The 14,346-nt window shown below is 32.8% G+C and overlaps 1 protein-coding gene across 2 annotated transcripts; it reads right to left on the bottom strand.

Moving 5' to 3' along the window:
* Nucleotides 1-8,489: 8,489 nt before the first annotated feature.
* On the bottom strand, nt 8,490-14,219 carry LOC131007775 (kinesin-like protein KIN-14N). Of its 2 annotated transcripts, none has more exons than XM_057934692.1 (17): nt 13,813-14,219; nt 13,258-13,509; nt 12,993-13,137; nt 12,788-12,897; nt 12,584-12,703; nt 12,281-12,484; nt 11,271-11,480; nt 11,117-11,191; nt 10,850-10,996; nt 10,593-10,728; nt 10,380-10,489; nt 9,948-10,109; nt 9,647-9,858; nt 9,403-9,484; nt 9,203-9,307; nt 9,014-9,118; nt 8,490-8,889 (listed from the first exon to the last, which is right to left on the bottom strand). In XM_057934692.1, the coding sequence occupies exons 1-17, from the start codon at nt 13,855-13,857 to the stop codon at nt 8,710-8,712; spliced, it is 2,400 nt and encodes a 799-aa protein (XP_057790675.1). In that variant the 5' UTR covers nt 13,858-14,219; the 3' UTR covers nt 8,490-8,709. The 2 variants fall into 2 exon arrangements, with proteins under 2 accessions (XP_057790675.1, XP_057790676.1); XM_057934693.1 differs by having other exon boundaries at nt 13,771-14,218.
* Nucleotides 14,220-14,346: the final 127 nt, after the last annotated feature.

The following is a 14,346-nucleotide window of genomic DNA, read 5'->3' as shown; positions in this document are numbered from 1 at the left end:
TAAAGATACCAACATATGATAATCAGGCAGATATTTACTGGCACAAAATCAAAGTTAGGGCATTTAATAATTGTTGTAAGAAAGATGATTCACAGTTGTACCCGTGAAGGTTTAGTGATCTTCCTCTTATACTTTCTAAACTAGTTTAAATAAGATAACAACCAATATCAAACTTATCAATGGACAAAAACTGAAATAAAAGACAGAAAGAAATAAGAGAAGCAAAAAAAGGAACAAAATTAGAAATACACCTTATCCCAACAAATTACAAAGCCACAAAAAAAAAAAAAAACAACAACAACAACAACAACCAACAAAAACCATAATTTGATCCGAGAAACATGAAAACAACACTTACTTCCATAAAATCAGATAACCACTAAGCACCGAAGCTAATTTCAGAAAAACACAAAAGGCGGAAATCATCAAAAACCTCAAAAAGGAGCCCGAAATTTTACGCATTACAAGAATAACTTCATTCTTAAAAGGTCGAAAATCACAGTAAAAAACAGCACCTGGCATTGGTCGAGCCAGTCAGCGCTTGAACAGGCCAAGAAAAGCCGGAATTGGGAGCCGCGAAATTGGCATCTGGAACAGTGATATCCTCGAAGCCATAATCGTAGAGCCAATTCGTGTTCTCAGGCGAAACCATCTCCGATCAAAGCCGGAAGGTGCTTCTCCGGCGTTAGGGCAAAACGGAAGATCAAATTGAGCAGGGTAAAAGGAGGTCTTCGGATTTAGGGGAAATTGGGGAATAACAAGAATTTCACGTGAGCTGAAATGGGTGAAGGGGAATCTGGAGGGCCATTTTCTTATTATTTGTCGTGAATTATTCGGATTAGAATTGTGGGTTTTTTGATGCAAATGGGATTTGGGCGTGAAAATAAATTAAATTAAAAATTAAAAGGAAAGATTCCCCACACAGACACGCGACTATGTGACGCACTATTATCGGCACACATCAACTGCCTTCCTTCAAAGTCAATAAGCCCAATTTACCAATTGGGCCTCAACTTTCTTTAGTCAAAAAATATACTCCTTCCATCTCTGAATAATACTCCCTCCGTCGTCATATTACTTTTGGGCACAATTATTAAAAAAAAGAGTGATTTAAAAATAAAAATGATATAAAATAATAGAACCCACAAGATTTTATTAAAGAAGGTGATTTCCTTTTATGAAACCGATCATTATCAATGGGAAATGAGATGGACTAAAAAGAAAAGTGAGTCATTATCAATGAGACAGAGTGAGTCTTCCATTTATTCACAAAAAATAGTCATAGAAAAATAGTACAAATTTTAATAAAAATAATTAAATAAATTGTGAGTTGAGAAAAAATTTCACATAAAAAGAAGTGTTATCCCTGTCCCACAAAATTATGCATGGTTGACTCCGACACGAGTTTTAATAAAAAGTTGTTTATAGTAATGATAGTGGAGAAAAAGTCTCACATTAAGGTTCCACATTGAGAGTATTGTTAAGTAGATTATGAGTAATAGTGTAAGTTAAAAGGGTAAAATTGTAATAATTATATGTTGGATAATGTCCAAAAATAAAGTATGCATAATTTTGGTGAACGTATCAAAAAGGAAAGGTATGCATAATTTTGGGGGACGAATGGAGTATAAATAATCATAATTAATTATATTGTGAGAGAAGAAGAGGTCTACCATGTGATAAAAAAAATATCAAAAAATGGAAAAATACTAATTTTTGTTGACGTTCTAAACTATTTTCTTGGACGGAAGAAGTAGTTCCTCTTTGCAATATTTATACATTCATAAAAATTAATCTATTTCTATTTATAAGCATTATCTTATATTTCTTTTGTCCACGAAAGAACTTTCTAGGAGGGAGTGGCACGGTTTTTAAGAAAAAAAGTTGTTTAGTGTATTGAAAGTGAAGAAAAAGTTGTTGAGTGTACTGTGAATGGTGAAAAGTTGTTTTAATTAGTATTGATAGTTGTGGGGTATAGTCCAAAAATAGATAGGAAGTTCTTTTGTGGACGTCTCAAAAAAGAAAAGTAGGAAGTTCTTTTGTGGACGGAGGTAGTATATATTACCTTCAATATATCAACTTTTTATCTATATATTACTCCATCCGTCGCAGTTAAGTTTGTCAACTTCTTTTTGACACGGAATTAAGAAACTATTATTTTAAGTGTTTGATAATAAAGTGAATAAGTGATTAAATGTTTCATTACTTATATTTATTCCATATAAGGAAATTGATCAATTTAATTGGGACGACTCAAAAAGCAATATTAATCAAATTAGTTGAGACGAAAGAAGTATAATACAATACAATCAATTAATAATTCTTAACACTATCCTTAAGATGATGAGATTATTTCTACATTCACAATTCAATCAGTCACTTTTATTAAAACGCATATTGTCCACTTCTAACACTACTCTTTTTGTTTACGATATCATTTCCACTTTTGTTATTTTGGTTCGTACACAATATAATTTTCACTTTCATTTATAGCAGTAGGGTTCACAAACTACACTCACAATAATAGTGGAACTTAAACTCACACATAACAATATTCACTACTATCAATTACTATTCACTAATTTCATAAAACTCGTGTCGTCCACAAAGTATGGACGGATCCAATCGAATATATTAATAAAAAATATTATTTCATATCTTAATTTTTTGAACTGAATCGTTATCATCGTTTTAGTTGAAATTCAAATCACGATCTAAATTTCTAGAAAATTGCTAAATAAATTTTACAATCTGGCAGCGATTTTGACATTCTATTGTAAAAAAGTCACGAAACTCTAAATTTGACTCCAACATCAAAACGATGTCAGAATGAAAAATTGGTTTGGAATTTTTGTAGTTCATGTCAAGGGATTCGTGCTCTCAATTCAGGTGAGTGGTGATCGGATCGATCGAAATTGACAACGTAAAAAATGAAAGTTGACGTCTCTTTGATATGGTAGAATTTGATGTGGGTTTGCTTTTTATCCCTCTAAATGGAGGGAATAACATGATGAGGAATAAATTTATCACTTAAAATAAGAATCATTTTTTTTTTTTCATATTTTGTTTGGTTTGAAGGATAATAATATGGGTTTATAGGTAGGATAAATTAAATTAATACAGATTAGTGTGATGTTTGATATCATGTTCTATTAATGTGGTCAACTCCTACTTAATCCTACTTCTACCTGCTATTTTGTGGGAATAACCCATACTAATAATCCGGCCTCCCCTCTCGGATAACTTTAATACTGCGAAGTTGGATAAAAATTCTGCTACCCTTCTTCACGTATATCGATGCAAATGCCCAAGTAATGGTGGACACACATGATATTTTTAAAATTATATGAGGATAGTTTTGGTATTAGATAATATAATCCGATATAATCCTATGGATATCAAACACAATATAGGATTAAGTAGCCATGATATCAAACACCCATGAAATAATATAAATTCACACTAATCCACACTAATTTCTCAAGATAATTTTAATCCTAATCAATCCTAAACTGCAAATCAAACGGCCCCTAGGGTGGTATAAAATTATATCACCCTTTTTTAGGTATAAAATTATCCATTTTTCCAAGATAAGAAGCTGTCTGAAAAATTATACAATTTGCCCGAATTTTTCATACATTAAAACAAACAAGGTATAAGATAGTAACTGTAACTTATCCCTTCCTTATATCTCAAACCAAACACACCGGATCCGTTTGTTTTTTATCCCTCTAAATGGAGGGATAGTATAATGAAATATAAATTTATCATTTAAAATAGGGACCACATTTTTTATATCTTATTTGGTTTGAATGATAATGTATTTATCCACTCTGGTATAAAATTATAACACCTTTTCTTAAGTATAAAATTATTCCTTTTCTAAAGGATAAGGAGCTGCCCGAAAAATTATACAATATGTTCAAATTTTTTCATACATCAAAGTAAACGAGGTATAAGGTGATAAATGCAGCTTATCTATTCCTTATACGTATCTCAAAGAAAACACATAATATAAATATTAATTTGTAATTTTGTATCACTTGAGGTATAATTGTTAAATAGTTCAAACATTAGGATATAAAATACTCCATCTGTCCCACTCTAATAGTCATGTTTCCTTTTTCGGGATGTCCCACTCCAATAGTCTTGTTTCTATTTTTGGTAATGATTTTACACTATAAACAATATGGTCTCACACACATTTATACACTTTTACATTAAAAAAGTAAGTTTCTTAATCTCCGTGCCTAAAAGAAATGAGATTATTGGATTGAGACAGAGGGAGTAGTATTTTTCCAACATATTATTGTATAATTGGGTAATTTTATTATTGGTCCCTTTTATTTATTTATAGTCCAAAGTCTAGTAAATATAAATGTAAGTCGTTATAGCCATCTAGTGCTTAAAAATCTTATGAAATTAAGATAATGCACTCGAAGTATTACTATATACGTACAAACTTTATTAAAATGATCACTACGTACAACTTTCTAGAAACATTGCTTTTGAGATTCGTCTCTTTGATGGGTCTAATGTGACTTTGCAATGATATACTCCTTTCGTTCATAAAAAATAGTCGATTTTTGTTATTTTGGGATGTTTATTTATTTTATTTTATTTTTATCTTTAAAATTTATCTATGATGAGTCATATTTTCTACATACACTACAATTAATTATCATTATAAATATATTTTTTTTAAGTGAGATTATTTCTCCACTCACAATACAATAATTATTTTTATTAAAATTTATACCGTTTAGAACTATTTTTAGTGGACGGAGTGAGGAAGTATATAAAACTCAGGATTATAATTCATCTCCAAATAAACAAGTTGTTTTTTAAAGCTGGCTTACAACAGTTAAATCACATGAACATGTTATCATAGCCATGCTTTTGTTGGAAAGTCATATACATAGCTTTCCAATTATTTATTACTTGAACCTCTCTAAATAAATTGTATATTACTTGAATCATCGCCCACTTATTGTGAAAGTAATTCAATCTAAGGTTTACTAATTTATCAAAATTTATCAAATTTATATCCTTTTATAGGTACAAGTACCATGTATATGCATATCGTAATTCGTGTTCAAAGCAAAATATTTTGTCATCTCTCTTTTCCTAATCAGGCACCCATTGATGATTAAATGTTTCGATGACTATCGATTTTGGTAGATAAAAAGAGAAGTGAATAAGCCGTAAAATGCAATATATTAGTAAGAAAACATATATTCTCTCCGTCCATAAAAGAACTTTCTAGGAGGGAGTGGCACGGGTTTAAAAAAAAATATTGTTGAGTGTATTGAGAGTGGATAAAAGGTAATTGAGTGTATTGTGAGTGGTGAAAATGTGTTATAATTAATATTGGGAGTTGTGAAAAGTGAAAAGTTAGAGGATTATAAGTGGTGGGGTATAGTCCAAAAATAAGTAGGAAGTTCTTTTGTGGACGTCTCAAAAAGAAAAGATAGAAAGTTCTTTCATGGACGGAGGGAGTATAAATCTAAAGTTTAAATGAGAATTCAAGAACGGCAACATATATAGACTTAACTTTTGGTAACTCACAAGTCATGTCATCAATCGACATGCAAAAAATGATGTTAGAATATTTTAGTTGAGAAATGAGTGAAGCACCCAACTTCCACGAAACAACGCCACCTCCAGTAAACCAACTCACACAAAAAAATCAGCTTTTTTAAAAAGAAAAGAGCATAGAGAATAAAAAATATATTAATTATCTTCAAAAAGCTAAAAATCAGAATAGCATATATGGTCTAAAAGGTGGTGTTTTTTCCACCCAATTTTGAGATGTTATTTGAAGAATATTGAGCTCAAAACCTACGAGGATATTGATGTTGGTGGGAGGCTGAGGTGTCGAGTTCCCATTGGTGGATAATAATCAAAATTCCATCACAAGATTGAAAATGAGCGGTACACAAATCATTAGGGAAACGCCCTATTTGTGGTACACACCTTCAACGTGTGATGATTTATAGAATTCAAGACCCACTCCAATTTCACAAATCATTAATGACTCTTCATTTCTTCAAAAAGTATAACAAAACTCCAAATTTTGAAGGTATATTATGTAATGCCGGAATTTTATGTCAAATGATTTTCATACCCGAAATCGGGTCTAAATTTGAAACCAATACTTCCTCCACAATAAAATTTCATATGAATGACACGGGTTATAATTAAGACAAGGTTGTTGAGTGTACATATTAGAAGTGGTGAAAATATGTTGTAATTATTATTGATAGTGGTTAAAAAGTGAAAATAAGGGTAAATAAGATATTATAATTAAGTGGTGGGGTACACTGCAAAAGTAGAATATGAAATTTTTTTGTGGACGTTTAAAAAAAAGTAAATTCCATCACGGACAGAAGAAATATTAATATTTACTATAAAATTTCAATTATATATATAGCATAAATCATAGGACAAATGAATACTCTTCGATATAGCAATCAATGCTTTCAATATTCAACTTTTTAAATGAATTACAAATATGTCATCAATTATTTGTATTTTGAATTTATGTCTGCAAATGTAGGGTCTTGGCACTATAGTTGTTATATGTATTATCCTTCAAATAAGTTTCCTACTTAAGCCACTTGAAAGTTACAATCAAACAAGAGTGACGAGCTAGATCTAAAAAATCTAATGTGTCCATGATTACAAATATTTTAATCTTTTGGTGTTTTTTTTAAATCTTAGATGTGTAGCGATAGTTGAGTTTGTTGGTTTGCTGAGAGTTCACTAATGATAATTAAGTGGATAGAAATTACTTATTAAGTAGAGCAAGGCAAGAAGTACGTATGGATATTCTTTGCATTCGTATGCATCAAAACATGATATCACATTATTCTTTCTTGGGGCGTGTCGATCTTATAGTCTTTGCCTCCTTATATTTTTTGTTCTAAAACTAATTAAGTTATATATATCTTTAGTCATCTAATTAATTTAAGACGTGTTTCATGTATAAAATTTGAAGTAAAGTAGTATTCAAGAACTTCCAATGATAAATCAACAAATCTGCAGCTATAGCGTGATAAGAACACTCGAAATTAGTAGCAGATGCAAAAATATACTGCTAAAAATCCAAGAATTTCAAGGGGCACTAAACTGCAATAAAAAATACTCATTCCTTCTGTACCACCAATTTAGTTCTCTTTCATTTTCACACATATTAAGAAAATATATTTAATCTTCTTTATTAATCAATTCATAAATTGTATTTTTATTTTTTATACCTTATATATTACGTTTACACATCATTTTCACATTTAAATGAAACATTAAATAAGGTTAATTTAGTAAAATAATATTTTTATATACTATTGATTAAAAAGTGGATTATCTTTTTGGGACATTCCAAAATAGAATATAAATGACTATGGGAGTAGTTTAAAAGTCTACTAATATTTTCAAGAAGAAAAAAAATCGAAGGGAGGTTGTTTTCTGCCATAACATATCATTCATCAACCGAATGTGAAATTTTGTATTATGATATAAGCAGAAGTGATGTAGATTAATGTTCGATAATCGAAGTTGATTTATTAAAGAAATAAAGAAAAGAAAAGAGAAACGGTTTTCAAAGAAAATGGCGCCACATTGTGCACTACCAACAGTGGCACCAAAGAGAAACTAAACAATAAATTGGTCCACTTGTAAATGCTTAGTCAGAATCTCTACTAATTATAGTAGTAGTATTTGTTATCTCCCACTATCTAAAGCCTAATTGCTCCTCATTTTCTGCCTTTATAATGCCTTTTTTAAGAATGTGGCTGATGCCATCTTTCATTATTATTGTTCCCTTTTTGATTTGTTTATATATGTGCATGGAAATCTTACAAGACAAATTATTACTATTTCACTCAATAAAATGACCGTCCTTGTCAAAAATGATGTGTGTGCTTTTCTAGTCACAATCTAATTTAAGTATGCAAAAGAGCATATTAACCTTCACTTTTGTGGAATCTCTCGCTGTTTTTCAAGATGCATGTTTACCTCAGCTTCTCCAAAATTTTGTGCCACTTTTATATTTGTTGAAATTCAACTTTCGATTGCTCCGTCATTATCATGTTCTAGAAGTAGTACATATTCCTATATTATACACTAATTCAAATAACCAGCTTTTACTGTGATTACATCATAACATTAGTTCAATCTGAAATATTTAAGAATGCGATATATGCATCATAACTATTAACATAAATGAAATCCCTCTTCTTTTATATCATATCCCCTTCCGTGATCTCAGATATGGAATTAGATCAATTATTCTTAATGGTAATTAAAAACTGCATTATTGAGGAATACTTTATCCCTTTCTTGATTCGCCATTCCCAAAGGAACAACTAATATCCACACTACTGTTTTGGTATATTTCACAAATGACATAATTTAACGAAATATAAACTTAGCTACATATTGTCACAAAAGAAGGTATATTCACATTGCACAAAAGAGCAAAGCAAACATTTGTGAAGAGCACAAACTAATATTCTTGATAAACACAAAAGAATAATACAAGGGCTGAAGCTGAAGCCCCGTGTATCAGCTTAATATCTCTTCAACTGTACAAACTCTATGCAAATGCAGTTAGATTTCTGCCATTTGTTATCAACTTAAAACAAATGCCCACAACATATGGTAAACAAACTTTCCTAATCTAAAATAGTGTGATCCCATAAACAAAAATCAACCAATGCTCAATCGTGAATCTGAAGATCTTAGATTGGTTTGACGTCTTGGGATGCCAATCTCACAAGCATTCACCCTAGCAGCAAACCGTAGTGAACAAAGTGATTCGCCCACGGATGCAGGATCGGGTGAAACATTCACAAACATCAAAGTCTTTGAATCTCCGCCTAAGCAAGGCTGTATATATGAACAACATAAAACATTCAAACATAGTCTCATGACATAAATTGCGTTAATAAAATTGTCAAAATGCTTAAAACTCATGGGCTTTTCAAAAGATAATGTTGTCATGCAGAATTACCTGGAGAAGATAAGTGAGCTTGGAGTTCCTAAACGGCACGTGCTCCTCTTTCTTTGCCAAGGCAAAAATGACATCACTAAGTGCCGATAAACTTTTATTGATGGCCTGATCATGTTGATAACAAGGTACTTAATCAGACAGTGCAAGAAATTTTGCAAGAACAATTGAAGGCAACTATGCTTTTGATACCTGGGTTTCTTTAAGCCGATCCCCAGTCGAACCACTCTTGGAAAGACGCTCACTACCAGCAAGGTCAATTAGATTCAGCACACCTTGGACTTGCTGATCAGTGCTCTATACCATACATTAATGTGTATCAGCAAGTTCCAAACAATGAAACAGAGTTGCAATAGAGGAACAAACAGCATACTTTGAGCAAATAGTAATACCTCATTAACACCGACTATTCTTAGGGTAAAGACAAAATGGCTCCTTGAAGATTGTTCGTTCATTTGGGTCTTGCCAACAGACCTAAAGAGATAAATTTGGATAATGTAAGAAAGATCAATAGTATCTCGGTTGAATACCTAGCAACCAAAAGCAATCATATAACTTTAAAGTAAATGCTTTATATACTCTGTCAAAAGAAAAGGAGAAAAGAGGGTGAAAGTAAACACGCATTTGTTTTTGTACCTGCTCTGTGCAGCTCGTTCTAGGAGATAGGAAACTTCTCTGCTACTGCAGACATCAAAAATTGTAAGATCAGAGACAGAGGTGTTGCCATTTGCGTCGTGCTTGATAGCATATTGCTTCCCAGCAGTTTCTACTCGTGATGCATCAAAGGTTGATTTGTTTGTTGATAACAGGTCACGTATTGCTTCATTGTATATTTCAAGCATTGACACCTGAACATGCAAATAATTTTTAGCCAAAATATATAACATGTATATTCTTTGAAAAGGCATAAATGAAAGACCACAATTGCGTCCCGCACCTGCATCTCATACTTCCATCCTTGGGCTTCAAGCATTTGTTTTGTCTGAAATACTTGCTCTAGTGATCGTGGAATTAAACCTTTCTGATCTAGTAGTCCTGGCTTACCCATCATCGTATATGTCTTACCAGAGCCTGTTTGCCCATATGCAAATATGCAGACCTGATATGAAATGCAATTAAATTATTATACTTTGTCAATGAGCACTAATGCATCTAGGCAAACGAAGTTCCGTATCATAAGTATAGTTTCTATTCATAAGTCCTCATAAAAACTTTGAAATTTTGGCAAGTAAATAAGTGACTGCTCACCCTTACTAATAAGTTGGTAGAGTTTTCTTATCAGTTCATCAGTGATCAGCCGTTAGTAAAAATTTTATCTATCTTTAAATTTAAGTGCAAATGATTCTTGAGTTCAGCACAAATATACAACCTTGTATCCATCGAGTGCACTTTGAACAAGCTGTGATATCTCCAAGAAAACATCTTCTTGCGAGTTATCAGGCACGAACACTTTGTCAAAAGTGAAAGAGTGCTTTTGTCCTTGCAGTAAAACAAAAATGTAGTAAATTGTCAGGAGATTACTGACATGAGAACTATTAATAGTAAGAATATATATTACCAAGACTTAGGAAAATTGACTTACCATTTTGGCTCAAATCAATGCCTCGACCCTGTGCTTCCATTGATGTTGGGAATGAAACAACTTTTGCATCATCTACCCCATCATCAGAAAGCAGGGGTCTCACTCTACAGAATACACGTATGTTACCCTTCAACTCCTGTATTATTAACAAGGATTGCAATTAGACTAAAAAGTTCGAATAGGAAAAAATCTTAAATTTTTCAACAATAGGAAAGTGTAGTTATATAAAATCAAATAATTATCATGTAACTAGTTACCAGAATAGTGTTATGCATTTTTTTTCGAATTTTTTCCCCCTCTACAATCTTTATGTCTGCATCAGCTAGACGACTTTTCAACTCAAGAATCAATGACTTGTTCTCCTCAAATTCGGATCTTGTTTCCATGGCTGATAGATCGGAAAGCTAAAAAGGAAAAAAGAAAATGGCAAAATAGAACAAATACAAAGGTAGTTTTGTTAAATAAATTGCATTATGATTACATTAAAAGTGTCTTAAATTACAAAGCTAGGCTAAATCAACAACCTGCAATTTCCTTTGTGCAGCACCGAGCTCTTCATTTAATTGTCTTATTTGCTCACTTTGAGCCGAGCATGTTGACTGCAAAAAAAATATATATATCTATTAAATAAAACATTTCAATCCTTCACCAGCAAACATACAATTGAAAAAAGTAAACCTCCAGTTCCATCGTTTTACTGCTCAGAGTCTCCAAATCTGCTTTGTACTTTCCAGTACATTCCTTGTATTTTGAAACTTCAGATTGTAAACCTTGAACTTGTGACAATTGTCTATCACGGTCCTCCCTCACTTGTTGCAGATCACCTCTCAAGCTTGAAACCTCACTGCCTAGTGATTCTTTCTTCTTGATTGCCTCATCTTGGGATGCCTTTGAAGATCAAGTATGAAATGAGCCATTTTCAAATAGTGTTAATCAATATTCGATTAACTTGCATGAGGTTATGAACAAAGAAATGCATGTGCATGAACATAGAATAATAAGTCTTGGCATAAAGTGATTGACAACAAACTTTTTGGAAACAGTCCAAAAATAAACCAATCGAGCAAGTGATAACCATAAATTCAATGAAGTTGAATGTGTTTTATAAGTGCTTTCACTATATTTAATCTCAGTAACAGTTCATCTACATGCCTATCAGTGCATTTGGCATTTTCCGGTGAGATTAAAGGCAACAATCTAAATTTGACAATGAAAGTAGCTCGAAGACGTAAATTAGCATGCGGAAATTAGCATAGAAAGCTATAAATATTATTAACGAGCTGTAAATTCTTTGTAGGATTATTAAAATAATGGATACTTAAGCAATAAAGCGCAACAAAAATAACCTAACGTGACATACCAATCTACATATGTTAATCATATATCTGCAGTTCAACATGATAGAGGTGGCTGTCATATATCCAAAGAAACCCACCCCCACATTGTTGTGAAAGTGACATAATTTGGTGAACACCAAAAGCCAAACTACCTGCTATTATGAAATGCAATGCTTCAGACCAATGCTCGACTATCCTAATAAATAGATCTAATCGCCATTGAGCCTATACTTAAAGCACATGAGATCCTATTCTTTAACTTATATTTGGAACATGAGGAATTACTTATCATTTCATGCCGGATGAAAAGAACAGATATTACGAAACAAGGAACACCCAAAAAAATCTTACTCGTGACAAAATAAGCTGCTCTTGCAGAGAAGTATAGTGGCCCCTCAGAGTGCTTAGGTTTTCCACAACGGCTGCCTTTTCTTCCTGAACACGCTTGAGTGTTGTGTTTGTCGTTTCAAGATCTGATTGAAGCCTAGTGTTCCACTGATGCAAACTCGTGTTAAACTCTTGTAACCGCCTGTATGTATCATTAAGTGATTGAATCTGCAGAAAGGCAGTATCCGTGATGACAATTCTCAGTGTTGCACTCAGATGAAATCAATTCGAAATCATACTTCAAATTTACAAGCATTCACTACTTACCTTGTGGTTGGCACTATCATTATCTAGTTGACTTCGTCTGAGATCTTCAGAAAGAGAAGCTTGTAATTTCTCTGCAGCTACTCTCAAGTCTCTTTCTCTAGCCAAAGAATCCAATGCTTCCTAGAAGATTCATTTAACAATATAGTTTATGACAATCCAAAACACAAAAACGATACAACTGTTAATGCATGTGAAGCCTCGTACCAATCTATCTACTTCCTCCTTTGCAAACTTTGATTGCAATGCCTCCAAATTTTTCCTCAATTCCATAATAATAGAATTCAATTCATCTTCCTTGGCCTTCATCATCAACTCTGGAAAGAGCCACAAGAATGTTAAATTCTGGAACTTCCCTAATAAATTCCCAGGTAAAACAGAACACTGTTGATGAGACAAAGAACCAGTATACCCGAATCACTGCACTTCTTTTCTGTCAATTCCAATAGTTTTTTAGATGTTTCCTGCTCTTCCACATAGTTTGCTTCACGCTGTTGAAACGATTTGATACATTGCTTAAGCCTTTTAATGAGATCAACCATTTTGTCATTCTTCTCCTGCAACACAAAAGAATCACATCATAATCCAAGCATGAAACTTTCCTATAATAGGACAAACTACCAAAGCCCTCAACCCAAAACATATGCTCATTAACTGAAATCTCCACTACAACATACCCTGTAGTTTAAGTTTTTCTTCAACTTCTCGTTGAGTAATGCATCGACATCATCTTTGCTGAACTCAATTGCACCACAATCAGAACCAGAATTGCTTGGCGGCCCACTGAGTGGGGGTAGATCTTGGCCCCCATTTACAATTGAAAATGCTTGACGAGTTTGCGTTCGTGGTCCAGTGTTAGGTGGCATTTTTGTGCTTGCAATCTTTCTCCTCTTATCTATGGAAACCTCATCGATACCGGTACACTTGCTCTGTATAAACCAGCAGCACCCAATATTAATAACACTAAACGGAAATATCGTTAATTTGTGACTAGAGAAAAACTTACAACGGAAAAAAAAAAAAAAAAAAAAAAACACAACAACGAGAACAGAACAAAATAATCCCATAAAAATCCTCCCTGAAATTTAGAGAACATAGAGCTCCGGAATTTATCTAGAAGCAAAATGTGTGTAAATGTAGAAATCCGAGAAATTAAGCAACTAAAACAAAAAAGGGGAAAAGAATCCTACCAATTTTCAAAAGAGATTAACATTAGTCGAAGAGAAACTCACTTGTGAAGGGCTGGAAGGAGCCTTATTCTGGTTCTTGGAAGCCATTTGAATGAAGAGCGGATGTATTAGAGATTAAGAGAGAGGAGATAGTGAGAGGCAGACGGTTTAAATTTGCTGGTGGGACCGCCCTTTATTGCAATGGAAGCTAAGGCAAAAAATTTATTATTGCTTTGAATTGCAGGGATCAGAAAAGAAAAAAAAAATTAAAAAGTCGAAACACAAAGGAAGAAGTGGAGTGTGGAATTTCAGATTACTGACAGTTAAAATTCTGGGTTCCTTTTCTGAAGCTTAAGATTATAAAAATTAGGATAAAATTGGGTATTGCTACTTTCGTCTTCCTTTTGATAGGGAATGAAGAAATTGGTAGAGTAATGAACTGGTAAATTTTGGTGAGATGTGAAGGAAGGTTTGACTGGGGAAGAAAGAGTATGGCGATCCGGCTAGAGAGAGAGTGACATCGTCATTGTAGAGAGAGAGAGTGAGAGAGATGGAGAAGGGTGAGTGAGCGTCATTTGAATTTTTTTGTAATTGAAT

This window comes from Salvia miltiorrhiza, chromosome 2, assembly GCF_028751815.1.
Source record: "Salvia miltiorrhiza cultivar Shanhuang (shh) chromosome 2, IMPLAD_Smil_shh, whole genome shotgun sequence".
In the NCBI taxonomy this organism is placed as follows: Eukaryota; Viridiplantae; Streptophyta; class Magnoliopsida; order Lamiales; family Lamiaceae; genus Salvia; species Salvia miltiorrhiza.
The sequence above is the reverse complement of the archived record's forward strand: the minus strand, read 5'-3'. Positions and strand labels throughout refer to the sequence as shown.

Bases quoted from the DNA above. Each gene is read 5' to 3' on its own strand.
- LOC131007775 (XM_057934692.1), bottom strand. From the start codon at position 13,857: ATGGCTTCCAAGAACCAGAATAAGGCTCCTTCCAGCCCTTCACAA. The intron at 11,481-12,280 runs GTAAGATTTTTT...TGATCTTCAAAG, and splicing joins AGCAGCTTATTTTGTCACGA to GCATCCCAAGATGAGGCAAT. The intron at 10,729-10,849 runs GTAACTAGTTAC...TTAATAATACAG, and splicing joins AAATGCATAACACTATTCTG to GAGTTGAAGGGTAACATACG.